The 14,414-nt window shown below is 46.0% G+C and overlaps 1 protein-coding gene across 3 annotated transcripts in view; it reads right to left on the reverse strand.

Annotated features, from left to right (window-relative positions):
* The window catches only part of ZFHX3 (zinc finger homeobox 3), a 338,436-nt gene that overhangs the window by 54,016 nt on the left and 270,006 nt on the right, over positions 1-14,414 (reverse strand). For all 3 annotated transcript variants that reach the window (XM_085638005.1, XM_085638006.1, XM_085638004.1), the window contains 2 exons: positions 5,603-5,736; positions 3,996-4,196 (listed from right to left, as the gene is read on the reverse strand). In XM_085638005.1, coding sequence (XP_085494131.1) covers positions 3,996-4,196; positions 5,603-5,736 — 335 coding nt within the window. The remainder of the gene's footprint in view (positions 1-3,995; positions 4,197-5,602; positions 5,737-14,414) is intronic.

Below are 14,414 nucleotides of genomic sequence, written 5' to 3' on the forward strand. Positions count from 1 at the left end.
AGCTTTGTTTTCTCTAATAGGCCACTGAACTCCTCGCAATAGCCTTATATTGTATGCAGGAAGTACTTATCCCATTTATTAAAAGCAATTCACTACTTTTAGTAATAAGAAGAATTGATAAGCGATTACTGCACTAAAAGGAAGCACAGATGGGAGGGGTACATAAGATAAAGCAGTGGATGGAAGAGATACATCATTATAGTATTAAGGGGAAGCTGCAGATGTTGGAAGACAGTTACAGTCTATAGAGAGGAAGCAGAGCATGGACGGGGAAGATGGTTACAGTATACAGAGGGGAAGCAGTGGATGGAAGTTTAAGATGGTTACAGCACCCAGAGGAAGCAGGAGATAGGAGCTAAAGATGATTATAGTCCAGAGATTAAGTAATGAGAAGAATGACAACATCACAACAAGCACGAATCGGGTCATTATTCAAGTGCTTATTCCCAAGCAACGAGGTGAAGCTGTGCTGACCCAAGTCCACTAGGGCACTTGTCTTACAGGTTCACCTAAACTCAACGAACTTACACCAATCGCATCCTTCATTACTTTTCTACAGAGTAGACTTCGGTTAGGCAGTTGTGCACCGCTGTGCTTGACAACTCTTCCTCGCCTCCAGCCACCCACAAACTGGCATGTAATAGGATTTCATTGATCTTATTAATTATTGTTTTTGTACAACGTGAAGACGACACAACGGCTGCCAGAGAGATTTATATGCGAGCAGGTTCTTGTTAGTGACAAACAGTAATTACTAAATACACAATGTATCACAAGGTAAATAGATAATGTATCGGAAAAATGTAACATTACGTTTTTGAAATGGGAAGTGGGATCAATCATAACAGAATATGCATTTAAGTTGCAGGGTCGTTTGTTCTTTTTCTTGGAGGTGTCATAGGATTGGATAGTCCTAATTGTTGTTGAATGGAGCTCCAGACTGAGGGAGCTTATCCAGAGAAAGGTTGCTTTAGGGTGTTTGGATTTAAGGAAGGTTAAATACTTGAAGAAAACCATCAGACATGGATGAAGGGGCAGTTTTCTTTCTTTATACATATTCAAGATTAGGTATGATCATAACCTCACAATTAGTACAGGGCGCTAAACAACCTAGCCCAAGCTGCTCCACCTATGAATGTTCAGTGGTGCAAAAAAGCCAGAAAGAGTCAATGCCACGAAACAAAGAAGTATAGTGAATCCAGCTACTGGTGGTGTTAGTTTGATGGCTATCCATTGTTATTAGAAAGGGGATGTATTGCAGGAACCAAAAATGATGTAGAGAGCAAAGGCAAGACAGTGGTTACCACAGCAACAGACACTGCAAGGCTATTAATAGCCAAAGGCTCCTCAAAAAGAGCACAAAACAATGCTGCCTCTTTATCCTTGAGTAGCAACATACCTCGCAGGAATCACTAAGGTGATGAGGGTTGGGCTGGCATCTAGTACAAACGTGGCATGATGGAAAGAAACATCACAGAGGAGGAGAGGGCTTTCCGTTGACTCGCTCAGAGGTTGTGAGGTTTGAAGTGACCTCAGTATAAGGAACAAAGATGTGAGGAATAGGTGTACTCACTGTGGAAATGGAGGAGTTGTGGGAACGTAAGGTGCCGTTATGTATCCGTGAAAGAGCCGAGGGGTGGTCACTTACACAGAGAAGAAATAAGCTGTGATATGTGGAACGTAATCATAAATTGTCTTGAAGTGCTCACCCCAGAGACAACAATCCATCCTGCTAAATCTCTAGATAGTACTGCTCATTACCAAAAGCTGGCCTCCTAACAATGAACTCCAAAACAGACTTCTGTTCAAAGAAATGCCCAGCTACACCCATAGATCTTTGTGCCTGAAGAGGTTAGCTTTATTAACATAAATATATTTCCTGTTATGTTGCTCCACCTTAGACCTCGGGGTCACGATATACTGCTCTTCAGCTCACAATCTCTGCTCTGGCAAAAATCAATTTGGTTGTCCAACCCAAGTGTCCCATTCTTGGACTTTGATTTCATTTTCAAAAGAGGATTTTGAAAAAAATTAGCTATATTAGACACTGTGTCCCCTTAATAGTGCCCGTGAGTGAGCCTCCTACGCCATTCTGTCAGTTAAAAGTCTACATTTATTCAGCAGGAACAGAAAGGAGTGACTTGTCGTTTACAAGGAGAGTGCGTGGCAGGGTTGCATGAAGCGCCATACGGGATATTTGTGCTTAACAACCAATGCTGTTCGATAGAAATCATTTTTTTTTTGTCATGTGATTCTGTGTGGAGTCACGTGCTATTAGAATATAGTATTACACACTGTTCCAATTCTTGAGGAAGAGGACTTAACATATAATCTAGGAATGTTTTGGGAAAAAAAATAAGCAGATGTGACTCGTGCTCTGGAATCTTAAATTCTAATTCAATTATCCAAATGAAAAACAGTGACCTGTTCAGCACCAAACAAAAATACGTTTTCTACCTCTTCTAGCACTTATAACAGGTAATATGAAAGTAGCCTTTCAATAAAATTATTTAATGTCACACTTGTGCAGAAGCAACCGGTCATTGGATTCTTTTATTATATCCTTAATTAAGTCAAGCCGAACAGGGCTTTACAGAAAGCAGATTTTCCATTTACAGTTCTACATCGAATAGCTCAAACGCTGAGGGTCCTTTGGCTTTTTGAATGAATCTAATACACAGCTGAAGTACATGTAAATGTTTGTATTTTGAGCCCTTTGGTGCATGGTGCTCCGATCATCAAGATGTCTTCAGGTGTGAGACGGTCTTTGCAAGTGTGGAAAGTTTGATGTGAGAAGGAGGAAGGGGATAGATGAGGGTTCCTGTCATTCTCACTGTCAACATAACTGTAGTGAATACCTGGGAAAAGGTATATTCAAAACAAAATCAGTTTCACATTATAACTTCAGAAAGGTGTTGTAATATTCTCAATAACCTTAAGCTGCGTGGTTTTCTGAAAGAGATCCAGTCAAAGGATTGTAACGCATCACCACAGATAGCCTACAGGTAAATGTTCTGGTGACTTAAAAGCGGACGCCAATTAATCGATTCAATCCTGCCCCTTTGACATTGATGGAAGTGTTAAAATCAGTGGTGTATATAATTCAAATTCCCCCATTAAATGTAGTTTTCTGGTAGTCTTTTCCCAGACAATCTAATTTTACTTTTTTTTTTTTTTTTTTAATAAACTCTGGCAATTTCTCAAAACTAACAAAGTGAAAAAATAAACTTCATGAAGTTTGCAGAAGCAACAGGTTTAAAGTGATTAATAAGGGGATGAGACTATGGGGATCGGACTTAAAATATTTCTACTTACCTTGCCAAAGTGTTGGTGCTGTTGAGGAAAAGAAACTGTTGTAGATTTTACTGCATGGGATGCGAGAACATAAGATGGCCAGTCCTTTGAAACCAGGAAGGGATCTAGTAACAGAGTCTTGAACACTCTACACTAACAAAGGGCAGATCTTTGGTTGAGTGTCATCAAATGGAGACCCTAAGAATGCTGTATTTTTTGGGTCCACCAAAAAAAACATAAAGGCACAGGTTTCAAGTGAATACACTATTTTAATTTCTCAAAAACTGAAAAAAAAGAAATCAAATGGAAATGTCAGGCAGAATAAATGTAAGGAGCAGCTCCTGGGGCAGAAGAACAAGTGATCAACGGTGGCCCTGTCAAAAGGCTGTTGGGATGTCAAAAGCTTCTCCCACGAGTGAAAGTCTTGTAAAAAACTAAATAAACCTGGTCTTAGATCTCCAGTGATACGATCTTAACAAGAGGCTTCTTTGCAAAGGATCATGCTTAAAATCGTACTTTGTTGTTATGGGGTTCCATGAGAAAAGCATTGCAGCCTCTCTGCGACAAGGGCCTCCCTGATGTGGGGAGGCCGTAGGTGTAAATCGGAGCTGAAGCCAACGTTCAGAGGTGCAACGGAGGCAGCAAGCAGTCCCTGCTAGATGTGCTGTGTGTCTACCTGTATATACATCCCGGAGACTCACCGCCATGATCAGCTTCTCCACGCAGTCCGGCGCCACGCTGTGAAGGTGCGTCAGGTGCAGCTGCAGGTGGATCTTGTTGTTGAGCATGTCTTGGCAGAGAGGGCAGCGCAGCATGGGTTGCACGGAATGCTGAGTCATGGCATGGGCGCGCAGCCGGTTCATGTCCGAGTTACAGTACTTGCAGTACGGACACTGGAACAGCTAGGGAAAAGGGAAAACATGGTAAAGACCAAGAGGCCAAAAACTGAAGGCAGCCGCATGGAGGCTGGGATTAGTGAGAGCAGAATGAGCACATGTAGAGAGAGGATGGAGAGCTACATCAAGACAATGGTACAGAGAGGAGAGGTACCCAGCATAGGTCCAGGCCAGCCTGAACCATCATAAGTTTCAGGGGTATCAAAAATAATACATTTACACGTACTGAATAACAATTAAACAAATTACATAGCCTGGGTTATCCTGAAACTCTGGTGTGGATCCGGCCCTCCCGGACATACACTGCATGCCCCTAGAACAGGGAAGCACTGCTGATTTACATGGCTCAAACCACAATCCGAAGTGGTATGCTCCTTTGCTCTGAGTACTTCTACATCCCAAACTGTTTATGCTTTTGGGGACTGGATGAAGTGAGGTTCGTGTTTCCTAAAAGCCTATACCCCCCGTCCTTTACGCTTCCTCACAATTGTCTTTATGGAACTCAGGTGAAGGCAGCCAGGAAGGGCCTTGAGGCCCCGGCCCGAGGCTTACAACCAGCATCTCTCACCACTACAGAGGGGGTTCCACTGAGCGTGGAATATTTACAGCTTGATACTCCTCCAATGGAATACATCTTGGAGTACCAGCGGCTGCCCCGGAAGGCGTTCCTTTGCTTGAAGTATACCACGGAAGTGGACAAAACATAGCCAACATTCCCAAGGGAGCCTCTGGAACAGCTTCTGTGTGTACAGTACTACAAAAAGTGGAGACCGCAGCTACGCCGTTTTTACTACAAGCCAAATAAGTAACCATTACCGAATTGATTAACACTAGTTAATTAATAGCCCTTCGATCTTATGGGTGAAGTGATTCAATAGAGTTCACTTTCACAATTGCTTGGGTAGGTTTGATGGTCAACGGTTCAAATATTGGTAGCTGCTTAATAAATGCATGATATTTTTATTATTACTCTTTGGATGCATAATATATTCAGTCTAGAAAGCACATACAACAGAAGTACCTGGCTGCTGGATTGCAAGCTGGCACTGCTTTTAAAAAAATAATAATTTCCAACACAAAATCCCTGCATGGCAACTGAATGCCAGTATCGTTGGGGAAGGTCATTAGTGAGGCATTTACCTTACCAAAGGCAAGTAGTAAAGTTCCTTCTTATGTTGAGGTCCGCTGTTATGAAAATGTGAAGGACTTTTCTTTTCACTCATGGTGTAGTTCTGAGGCGACTGCATCCCCCTCGTTCAGAGTTTGTGGTGGAGATACAAACCTGGACCCACCTATGCTCTAATGTGAATATCCTAGCGCTTGACACTTATGCGTCCCATAATAGGACCGAATCAGAAGACAGCGACAGCACGTGAATGTCGCTCTAGCCTGCCCCAGATGAAGGCCATTACCTGCTCTGGCTTGGTTTCTTCCGAAGGCTTCATCTTTTTGGAGGAGACTGAAGACTCAGAGTTATCTGGAAAAGTGGAGCGTTTCGAGGTCCCAGCGGAGTCCGGCGGGTCTTTCTCGGCAAGGTTAGAAAGTGCTGAAAAGAGAGGGTATATGAAGAAAAGGACTTCAGAAAGTGTTCAGAATTGCAGTGCCTAAAATGATACAGTTCTCTTGTAAGTGGCTTTGTTACTCCCAGATCACAGCTCCTCTCTCACCCTTTTCCCAATCTGATACCATTGCAACAGAGTGGGAGGACCAGAAACACCTATACAACTGCTTAACACGGCTTTGGCTGAAACGCATGGATACATATGTCATCCGGGGACATGTTGTGTTCCCCACACATAAGCACTCTTGCCAGTTCCCTTCTTTAAAAAGTATATATCCATCAAATGCTGGGGGCTGGTCCCAAAAGCGATAAACAACCCTGTGAGCCCATGCCTGAAGGAGACGTTCCCAAACTAGCCAATCGCAGAAGTGGGCTGACCTAAACCTCTATGAATATGTTTTATGTTGTGAGTGTTGCATCCCAACATGTCTGCCTGCCAGGAAATTATAGCTGCCTAACCAGGCCCAAAAAAAAGGACAATTAGTGTTTTGTTTTCATCAGATAGCAGACGGATTGCTTTGAGGGTGTTTATCGAGAGACTACTGATAACAGGAAGAGAGTTCCAGTGACGGTCTCTTCACCTTAAGTCGCTGTCCTGGTTCTCGGCGGTTGTCATCTTGTGGGTAGCCTCCAAAGCACAGAGAATAGTACTGGGCAGCTCTGGTAGAAGCAAAACACATTCTGTAGAAGCGCATGTCCTAGCAGTTCACTAGTTTGGATGGAAGTCTCAAGAGCATAATGTCTGCAGAATGCATGTTGGGTGGCTCAGGCAGCAATCCTAAATATTTCTCCGACAGGTGAATGCCGCTGAAGCCACCTTAGCTCATGTAGAAGGTTCTTAGACACTGAAGGGAGGGTCTATTTTAGGCAGAATGCAGCAGTGGGGGATGAAGGATCTAATACATCTGGTAATGCTTGGCTAGAATTTCTGCCTGAAAAGGCCACAAGGAGGTGGTCTGTAGAATGCATAGTCCTGTTTCAGGACAAATTAAAATGTTAAAGTGTGCCTGATACTGAGGCCATACAGAGTTTGTATCCGCTGAGGAAGCACACATCCACCGAAAAAATTGTAGGGAATAAAAGAACCTGTTAAAGTGAAACTCAGTAACGGCCTTAGGAACATAAGTAGGATGAATCACCCCAAAGGAAAATGTATTGTGTATAAAAAAAGTTTTAAAAAACCCTTACAGATCTCAGAAGCTTCTGTGAAGCAACATCTGTTCTACACAATACACTGAAGTAAAATAACTAAATACATTTACAAAAGAAAAAGTGCACGAATAGCTAAGTCTATGGTACAGTCTATGATAAGAGTGGAGAGAAATCGCCTTACAGTCACTGTGAGCATTCTACACAAAAACAGCTCGCTGCAAATTGCTGAACATTGCTGAAAATACATTCATCACATAGCGCCAGAAGCACAAGTGTATTTGTTGCATCGAAGGTGAAAATACATTTACAGGTCACTATACACTGGGCATGATACTGAACTCACACATTTAGTGCAACATTTGGCACCAGTGTAAAAATGTACACTTACTTTGACAAATGATACATATGTGTGCACGCACAACGCTCTCTGCAGCATTTGCAGGCTCTAGCTGCAACCTCCCACAAAGGCATGCTTTTGTTTGACCAACGACAACCAACCACCACAGCAGAATTGCACTAGCTGTGGTGTCTGGCCCCCACCAGCCTGGTTTAGTTGCAGGGTGTGGGTCTCTCCTGTAAGCTTTAGCTGTGACCTAGCACAGGTGCTTTTACTTTAAACTTTGGTTATTGACCACTGGCATCAAATCTTGGTGCTGCACGAGAATAAGACATGGCCACCACACAATGGCGCATAATAAAACCGTGCTCACCACTGCCCTGACAGGCTGGTGCTCACCAGCAATCGATACAGGCAGACTCTTACGATGCCAAAGGCTAACAAACACTAAAGTTGACATGACAAGCTGTTGCCAATACTTGGGAGAATATCATGCTCAACCCAGACATTTATGCACCACTACAAGAAAGAAGCAGGTATCAATCCTAGGGTTAGGTAGAGCACACTCCCTAAGGTACCAGAGGAATTCATGCTCAACAACAACTAAATGAGGCCGACCAGCCATCACCATGACCATGGATGGGCACACACACAAGGTCTCCAGAGAAGGAAACATGCCGATGGCTACTCAGACTTACCAACAGGAGCAGCAACCAACGCCTGGTGCAAGCATGGTTAACACTGCTGGGGGCATGAACACATGTTCAGATCTACTTGAAGAGACACAAGTGTGCCACGGCCTGGGAGGGGTCTATGCGCACCACACTCATGGCTGCTAGCATAAGGCTGGCTTCCTATGAAACGCCACCCTCAATAAGCACGTCCTTGTCTTACTGAACACGCAGACACACAACCCACGCTCCCTTCCCATCCCCCACGCTGCGCAGAACCATCCTTTAACCTGCTTCAGCCCATGCACACCCGCTTCAGCCTTAATGGGAGTTATTCATTCTCCACTGAAAGGTAAGACATGACGGCCGGGTATTTAATGTGATGGATGGGTTGAAGATTAACAGAACTCTCCACTGTGTTTCAAGAGCATCTCCTCTTCCCCTCCCCCTTCCCATTAACACTGCACACAGCAGGCCGCGCTGCCCAAAGCAAGTCCAAGCCTCACCTACCACCGCCTTCCGCGGAGCAGCCTGATGGATGCTGAGGCTGCCAGCGGTGTCAAAGAGAACAGAGCAGGACTAGTACCAGAGGGACGTTGGCGAGTACTCGAGGACCCGGAAGTAGAAAAGCAAAAGGTCACACCATGCCATTTATTGTACCTGCGTAAATAAGAGGCCACACCATGCTATTTACTGTACCTGCTTAGAGGTCACAACATGCCATTTATTGTACCTGCTTGAACTAAAGATCACACCATGCCATTTATTGTACCTGCTTGAACTAAAGATCACACCATGCCATTTATTGTACCCGCTTAAATGAGAGGTCATACCATGCCATTTATTGCACCTGCTTCAACCAGAGGTCAAATCATGCCGTTTATTGTACCTGCTTCAATCAGAGGTCATACTATGCCATTTATTGTACCTGCTTAGAGGTCACACCATGCCATGTATTGTACCTGCTTCAATCAGAGGTCACACCATGCCATTTATTGTACCTGCTTCAATCAGAGATCACACCATGCCATTTATTGAACCTGCTTCAACCAGAGGTCTCACCATGCCATTTATTGTACCTGCTTCAACCAGAGGTCACACCATTCCATTTATTGTACCTGCTTCAATCAGAGTTCACACCATGTCATTTATTGTACCTGCTTAGAGGTCACACCATGCCATTTATTGTACCTGCTTCAATCAGAGGTCATGCTGTGCCATTTATTGTGTCTGCTTCAATTAGAGGTCACACCATGCCATTTCTTGTACCTGCTTCAATGAGAGGTCACACCATGCCATTTATTGTACCTGCTTCAACCAGAGGTCACACCATGCCATTTCTTGTACCTGCTTCAATCAGAGGTCACACCATGCCATTTATTGTACCTGCTTAGAGGTCACACCATGCCATTTCTTGTACCTGCTTTAATCAGAGGTCACACCATGCCATGTTTTGTACCGGCTTAGAGGACACACCATGCCATTTATTGTACCTGCTTAAACGAGAGGACCCCACTTGGCCCATTGTTCACAAATGCTGAACTTGCACAGATCCATTTGTGGGGCCACCGTTTATAGAGAAACTTTTCCTAGTGTTTGGTGTAAGAGTGTCCCTGAACACGAAAAATTACGAATGCGGAACCCTCAGCATCTAGTTATGAGAATTTGTCTCTTTGGTTGAATAGATGGCACAAGGGCGAAGGGTGGTTACCAGTTGGTTGGGGCAGTTTACCTCTACCACCTATCCATCCGACAGTCACTTCCTCATTATCCACCAGATACCCATTTACTCCCCACTTCTCCACCTCTCATTACAGCCCATTTTGCTTTCTTGTCAACCCTCCTTTTACGGTTCCTCCATCTCCCTAAACATTCATCTTTACCCCAAGCTTCATCTTCTGCCAAACCAAACCCTAAATCCCTACCCATAGGCCTTCATCACTGTGCTTCACTTGATGTCCAAAGCCCTCCCCTGCCTCTTACTACACACTCTTACACACACGTTGTTGTTCTTGCTTCACCCCGTCCCCTTATCTTCCTCCCACTCCCAATCCCTCTTCATATTTGTGTTTCTTCTGCCTCGTCTGCCTCTCCCTCTCACCCAACCCACTGCCCTCCCTATGCACGGCAATCTACAACTCACTACCACCGCAAGTCTCCTCTCTGCACCTAACTCTTCTCCTCTGTCTTTTTTTCCCACTCTGTCAGCCCAGGGTACTTATTTCTTCCCGTGTTATTTACCTCGGCATCTCTTCTGTGTACTAACTTCCCTCATGAACCCCTTTGTTCCATTCCATACCTCATCCTTCCCTCCTCTACCTCTTCATATCATGCTGCACTGCATCCTTCCTTTCTTTCTCTCTGCTTTACCTCTTCCTCGTTCCTGTGCATCTTCCTCGTGTCTTCGCTCTTCATCTAGTGCGCTCTCCCTCTCCTTTATGTAGTCTATTTCTTGGTCCTGCTCTGGTCTTTTCCTCAAGTGTTCTACTGCATCTTCTAGTTCTCCACCTCTTTTTCTAGAGCCCCTTCTTGTAGTGCTCTATAAATTCTGCGAGTGCACTGCCTATTCCGGTGCTCTACCCCTCCCTCTTGTGCTCTACCTGTTCCGCTGGTGCACTGCCTCTTCCGGCGCACTACCCTTCCCCTTGTGCTCTATCTGTTCTGCTAGTGCACTGCCTCTTCCCATGCTTCACCCCTCCCTCTTGTGCCCTATATCTTCTTATAGTGCTCTACCTCTTCCGCTAGTGCACTGCCTCTTCCTGTGCTCTACTACTCTTGTGCTCTACATCTTCTGCTAGTGCACTGCCTCTTCCCATGCTCCCCCTTCCCTCTTGCTCTACCTCTCCCACTAGTGCACTGCCTCTTCTGGTGCTCTGCCCCTCCCTCTTGAGCTCTACCTCTTCCACTAGTGCACTGCCTCTTCTGGTGCCCTACCCCTCCCTCTTGTGTTCTACATCTTCCACTAGTGCACTGCCTCTTCCGGTGCTCTACCCCTCCCTCTTGTACTCTACCTCTTCTGTTAGTGCACTGCTTCTTCTGGTGCTCTAACCTTCCCTCTTGTGCTCTACCTCTTTTTCTAGTGCTCTACCTCCTGCACTAGTGCACTGCCTCTTTCCGTGCTCTACCTCTTCCGCTAGAGCACCGCCTCTTCCTGCGCTCTATCCCTCCCTCTTGTGTTCTGCCTCTTCTGCTAACGCACTGCCTCTTCCTGTGCTCTACTCCTTCCGTTAGTGCACCTCCTCTTCTAGTACTCTACCTCTTTCACTAGTGCTCTACCTCTTCCTCTAGTGCTCTACCTCTTCCACTAGTGCACTGCCTCTTCCGGTGCTCTACCCCTCCCTCTTGTACTCTACCTCTTCTGTTAGTGCACTGCTTCTTCTGGTGCTCTAACCTTCCCTCTTGTGCTCTACCTCTTCTGTTAGTGCACTGCTTCTTCTGGTGCTCTAACCTTCCCTCTTGTGCTCTACCTCTTTTTCTAGTGCTCTACCTCCTGCACTAGTGCACTGCCTCTTTCCGTGCTCTACCTCTTCCGCTAGAGCACCGCCTCTTCCTGCGCTCTATCCCTCCCTCTTGTGTTCTGCCTCTTCTGCTAACGCACTGCCTCTTCCTGTGCTCTACTCCTTCCGTTAGTGCACCTCCTCTTCTAGTACTCTACCTCTTCCTCTAGTGCTCTACCTCTTTCACTAGTGCTCTACCTCTTCCTCTAGTGCTCTACCTCTTCCTCTAGTGCCATGCCTCTTCCAATGCTCTACCTCTTCCTCCTTTCAGACCTCATCCCTGTGTGCTTTCTCTCCTCCTCTTAGGCTCCCCTTCTCTGCTGTGTGGTCTATCCTTTCCTCCTGCCTCTTCCCTCTAGTGCTCTACCTCTTCTTCTAGCTCTCTACTGCCTTCCTCCCTTCAGTTGCGAGGTGTGTTGTGGTTAGTTTTTTCCAGCTCTCCTTGGCATCTTTAAGCTCCTCTTATCAAGTGGTTTTTCCTAATGGTCATTTCATGGTTTTGTTTGGCTGGAGACTCGTTGCAGGACCTGACGAGCTGAGTGACCACAGATCCCAGGGCGCAGGCTGGCGCTCCGACCCCTCCTCCATCCCTGGCCATCAGACTCCTGGACGTAAAGCATCCCTGACAGCTCCACAGCTGAATGTCCATCTCCGACCCGTCCTAATGGACCCACCAATTAAAGGATTATTAATTCATGCGACTTTCCGTAAACCTGAAGTTCCCATCACCCTGGGTTCCGTAAGACGGCCAGCCACCTGTCCCAGGACCTCTTGTGCCCCCCCCCTCCCCCTCCCCCCCCCCCATGAGAGGCCAGCAGTCAGCAGGAAGCGAAGCCACGTCAAGCGCTGCTCTTATGTATTCACCACGCTGCTCTTACGTATTCATGACGCTGCTCCGTCCTCTGACCACGGCCTATACTACCTCATGTTCCTGTATCACTGGGTAAACTCAGAAACCGGAAGTGATTCATCAGAAGCACTGTCCACGTTACCGGCGACTCCAGACACACCGCCACAACCACAACGGCTGGCGGAGGCCACTGTGTGTGTGCTGCAAACCAGGAAACACTGCCCTGGCGTTCAGACAGTTGAGTGGCTGACACTAAATGTTTACCACAAACACAAATTAAGATACACATTAGACAAGCCTATTCAAAACTAATATGCCCGCAATAGCCTCCAAGTGACACATGGATGCACACACAGACATGTTACCGTCACATAAATACGCAAAATAATGCACAATGATTTCAGTCACACATGCACACATTTCGATATACAACCTTGCTTGCAGACAAACATGCATGACTTAGTGCAGTTTTACAAGAACCCAATCACCCTAAACAGGGACACTACAACGCACAAACACGCACACACACATCGAGCATGGCCTTCATTAACCATGAATACACAAATAAACACACAAACAGGCACATGCCTTCTGATCGGGAATAACAGAAAATCAACAGAATTACTGATTCGTAGATAAAAATACACACTTTTGTAATGGGCCCACCCTTGCTCACATGCTCTCACACAGATGCTCACACACACAGACGCTCCCACACACAGTTCTCTTTCAAACAAAGGTGCACAGGTGACACAAACAGTGCTTCCATCCGTCCAAATAGGTGCACTCTGCAAAACAAGGGCACGCCATGGATAGATTTCCCCCTTCTAAGCGCAGGCAGTACACTCAGAGGCATGTCCAACTACTCTGCATTGGTTCTTTCTGCCAGCCTCTGCCATATCAGTTTCCTCCACAGGACGCTTCCTTTGGGCCTCCAAGCAACATGCCAAATTGGCCTCCACCAAACTCAGCTCAATGAGTTGTCGAGCAGGCAGCCCGAGGGGGGAACTCCATGCACACCAATTTCACCATTTCCACACCCTTCCCGACATGCTGCAGCGCTCTGGTAAGCAGGTGCCGAAAACATCTTCACATTGCTGGGTGAGTAAAGCCACCGGTCCCTCTGATGAATTTAAAGAGTCCAGATATTTGGTGTGTGGGGATGGGGTGTAACCACTGTTAGGTTGGTGCCAAATCCCCTGACCCCTGTCAGGTGAGGGCCATCTGCAGAGGCATACTTCCCATAGAAATGGTTGGATGTTTAACAAAGAAAGCCAGGACCCACTTTCCCATCAACCAGTGTAATTGTTTCTAGGTGTATAGAGGTCCCGGTGGAGTCCTCTTCCGTGCGGAACAATCACCTGCTCTTGCCATCTGGGTTGCCCCAGTGGCTCTGCTGATCCCAGCTAAAGCAGCCTTCAAGGTTGACTTATGTGGTCCTTCTCACCACTGCTGTTTTTCTGGTAAAGATACAAGGACCTCTTGTCCTTGGGCTTCTCCTCATTTTATGAGCTTTGCAAACTGCCATGGCTATTTTTAGAAGGCTCCTGGAACCATTGGCAGGATTTTTGTCCATATCTGGCCTGATTTGCTGTTTCCCTTGGCCCTTCATTCTTGCCTGATCTGCCTCCCACTCTCATTCTGATTGAGAACGGCGTTAATACTGTGGGGATTATGACACAATTGAGTAGCTGTCCTCTGCTTCCACTGAATTCCCCATTTCACACACTAGGTCAAAGCTAGACAATCATGCTAGCAAGGCTGCTCCACTGGCGTAGCTCCCCACCAGAGCACTGGGAGAGTAGGGCTGGGGAAACTTTGGCTGCAACAAAAACGGAGGGTTGGGATGCCTTAAAATCTCTTAGTTCTTTACACCAAGAAGCTAGCAAGCGTCTTTTTTCCAGTATTAAGCCTCTTGCCCAGGCCCTATATTATTCTATCTCCTCCTGATCCTTCTCATCCCACACTTACACCTTGACTCATTTCCCTCAAATCTCTAACCTTACTTCATTTCTGGCCTTTGGTCTAATGACCTTCATATCAAGGCGTTTAACCACCAACAACACAGCGAGGAGACGTAGGCTATGGAGGTGTCCTGTTCACCTAACTGCCTCCTGTCCCATCATTTGAGCCTACATGACCTACCTGTCAAGGCA

Source organism: Triturus cristatus, chromosome 12, assembly GCF_964204655.1.
Source record: "Triturus cristatus chromosome 12, aTriCri1.1, whole genome shotgun sequence".
NCBI lineage: Eukaryota > Metazoa > Chordata > Amphibia > Caudata > Salamandridae > Triturus > Triturus cristatus.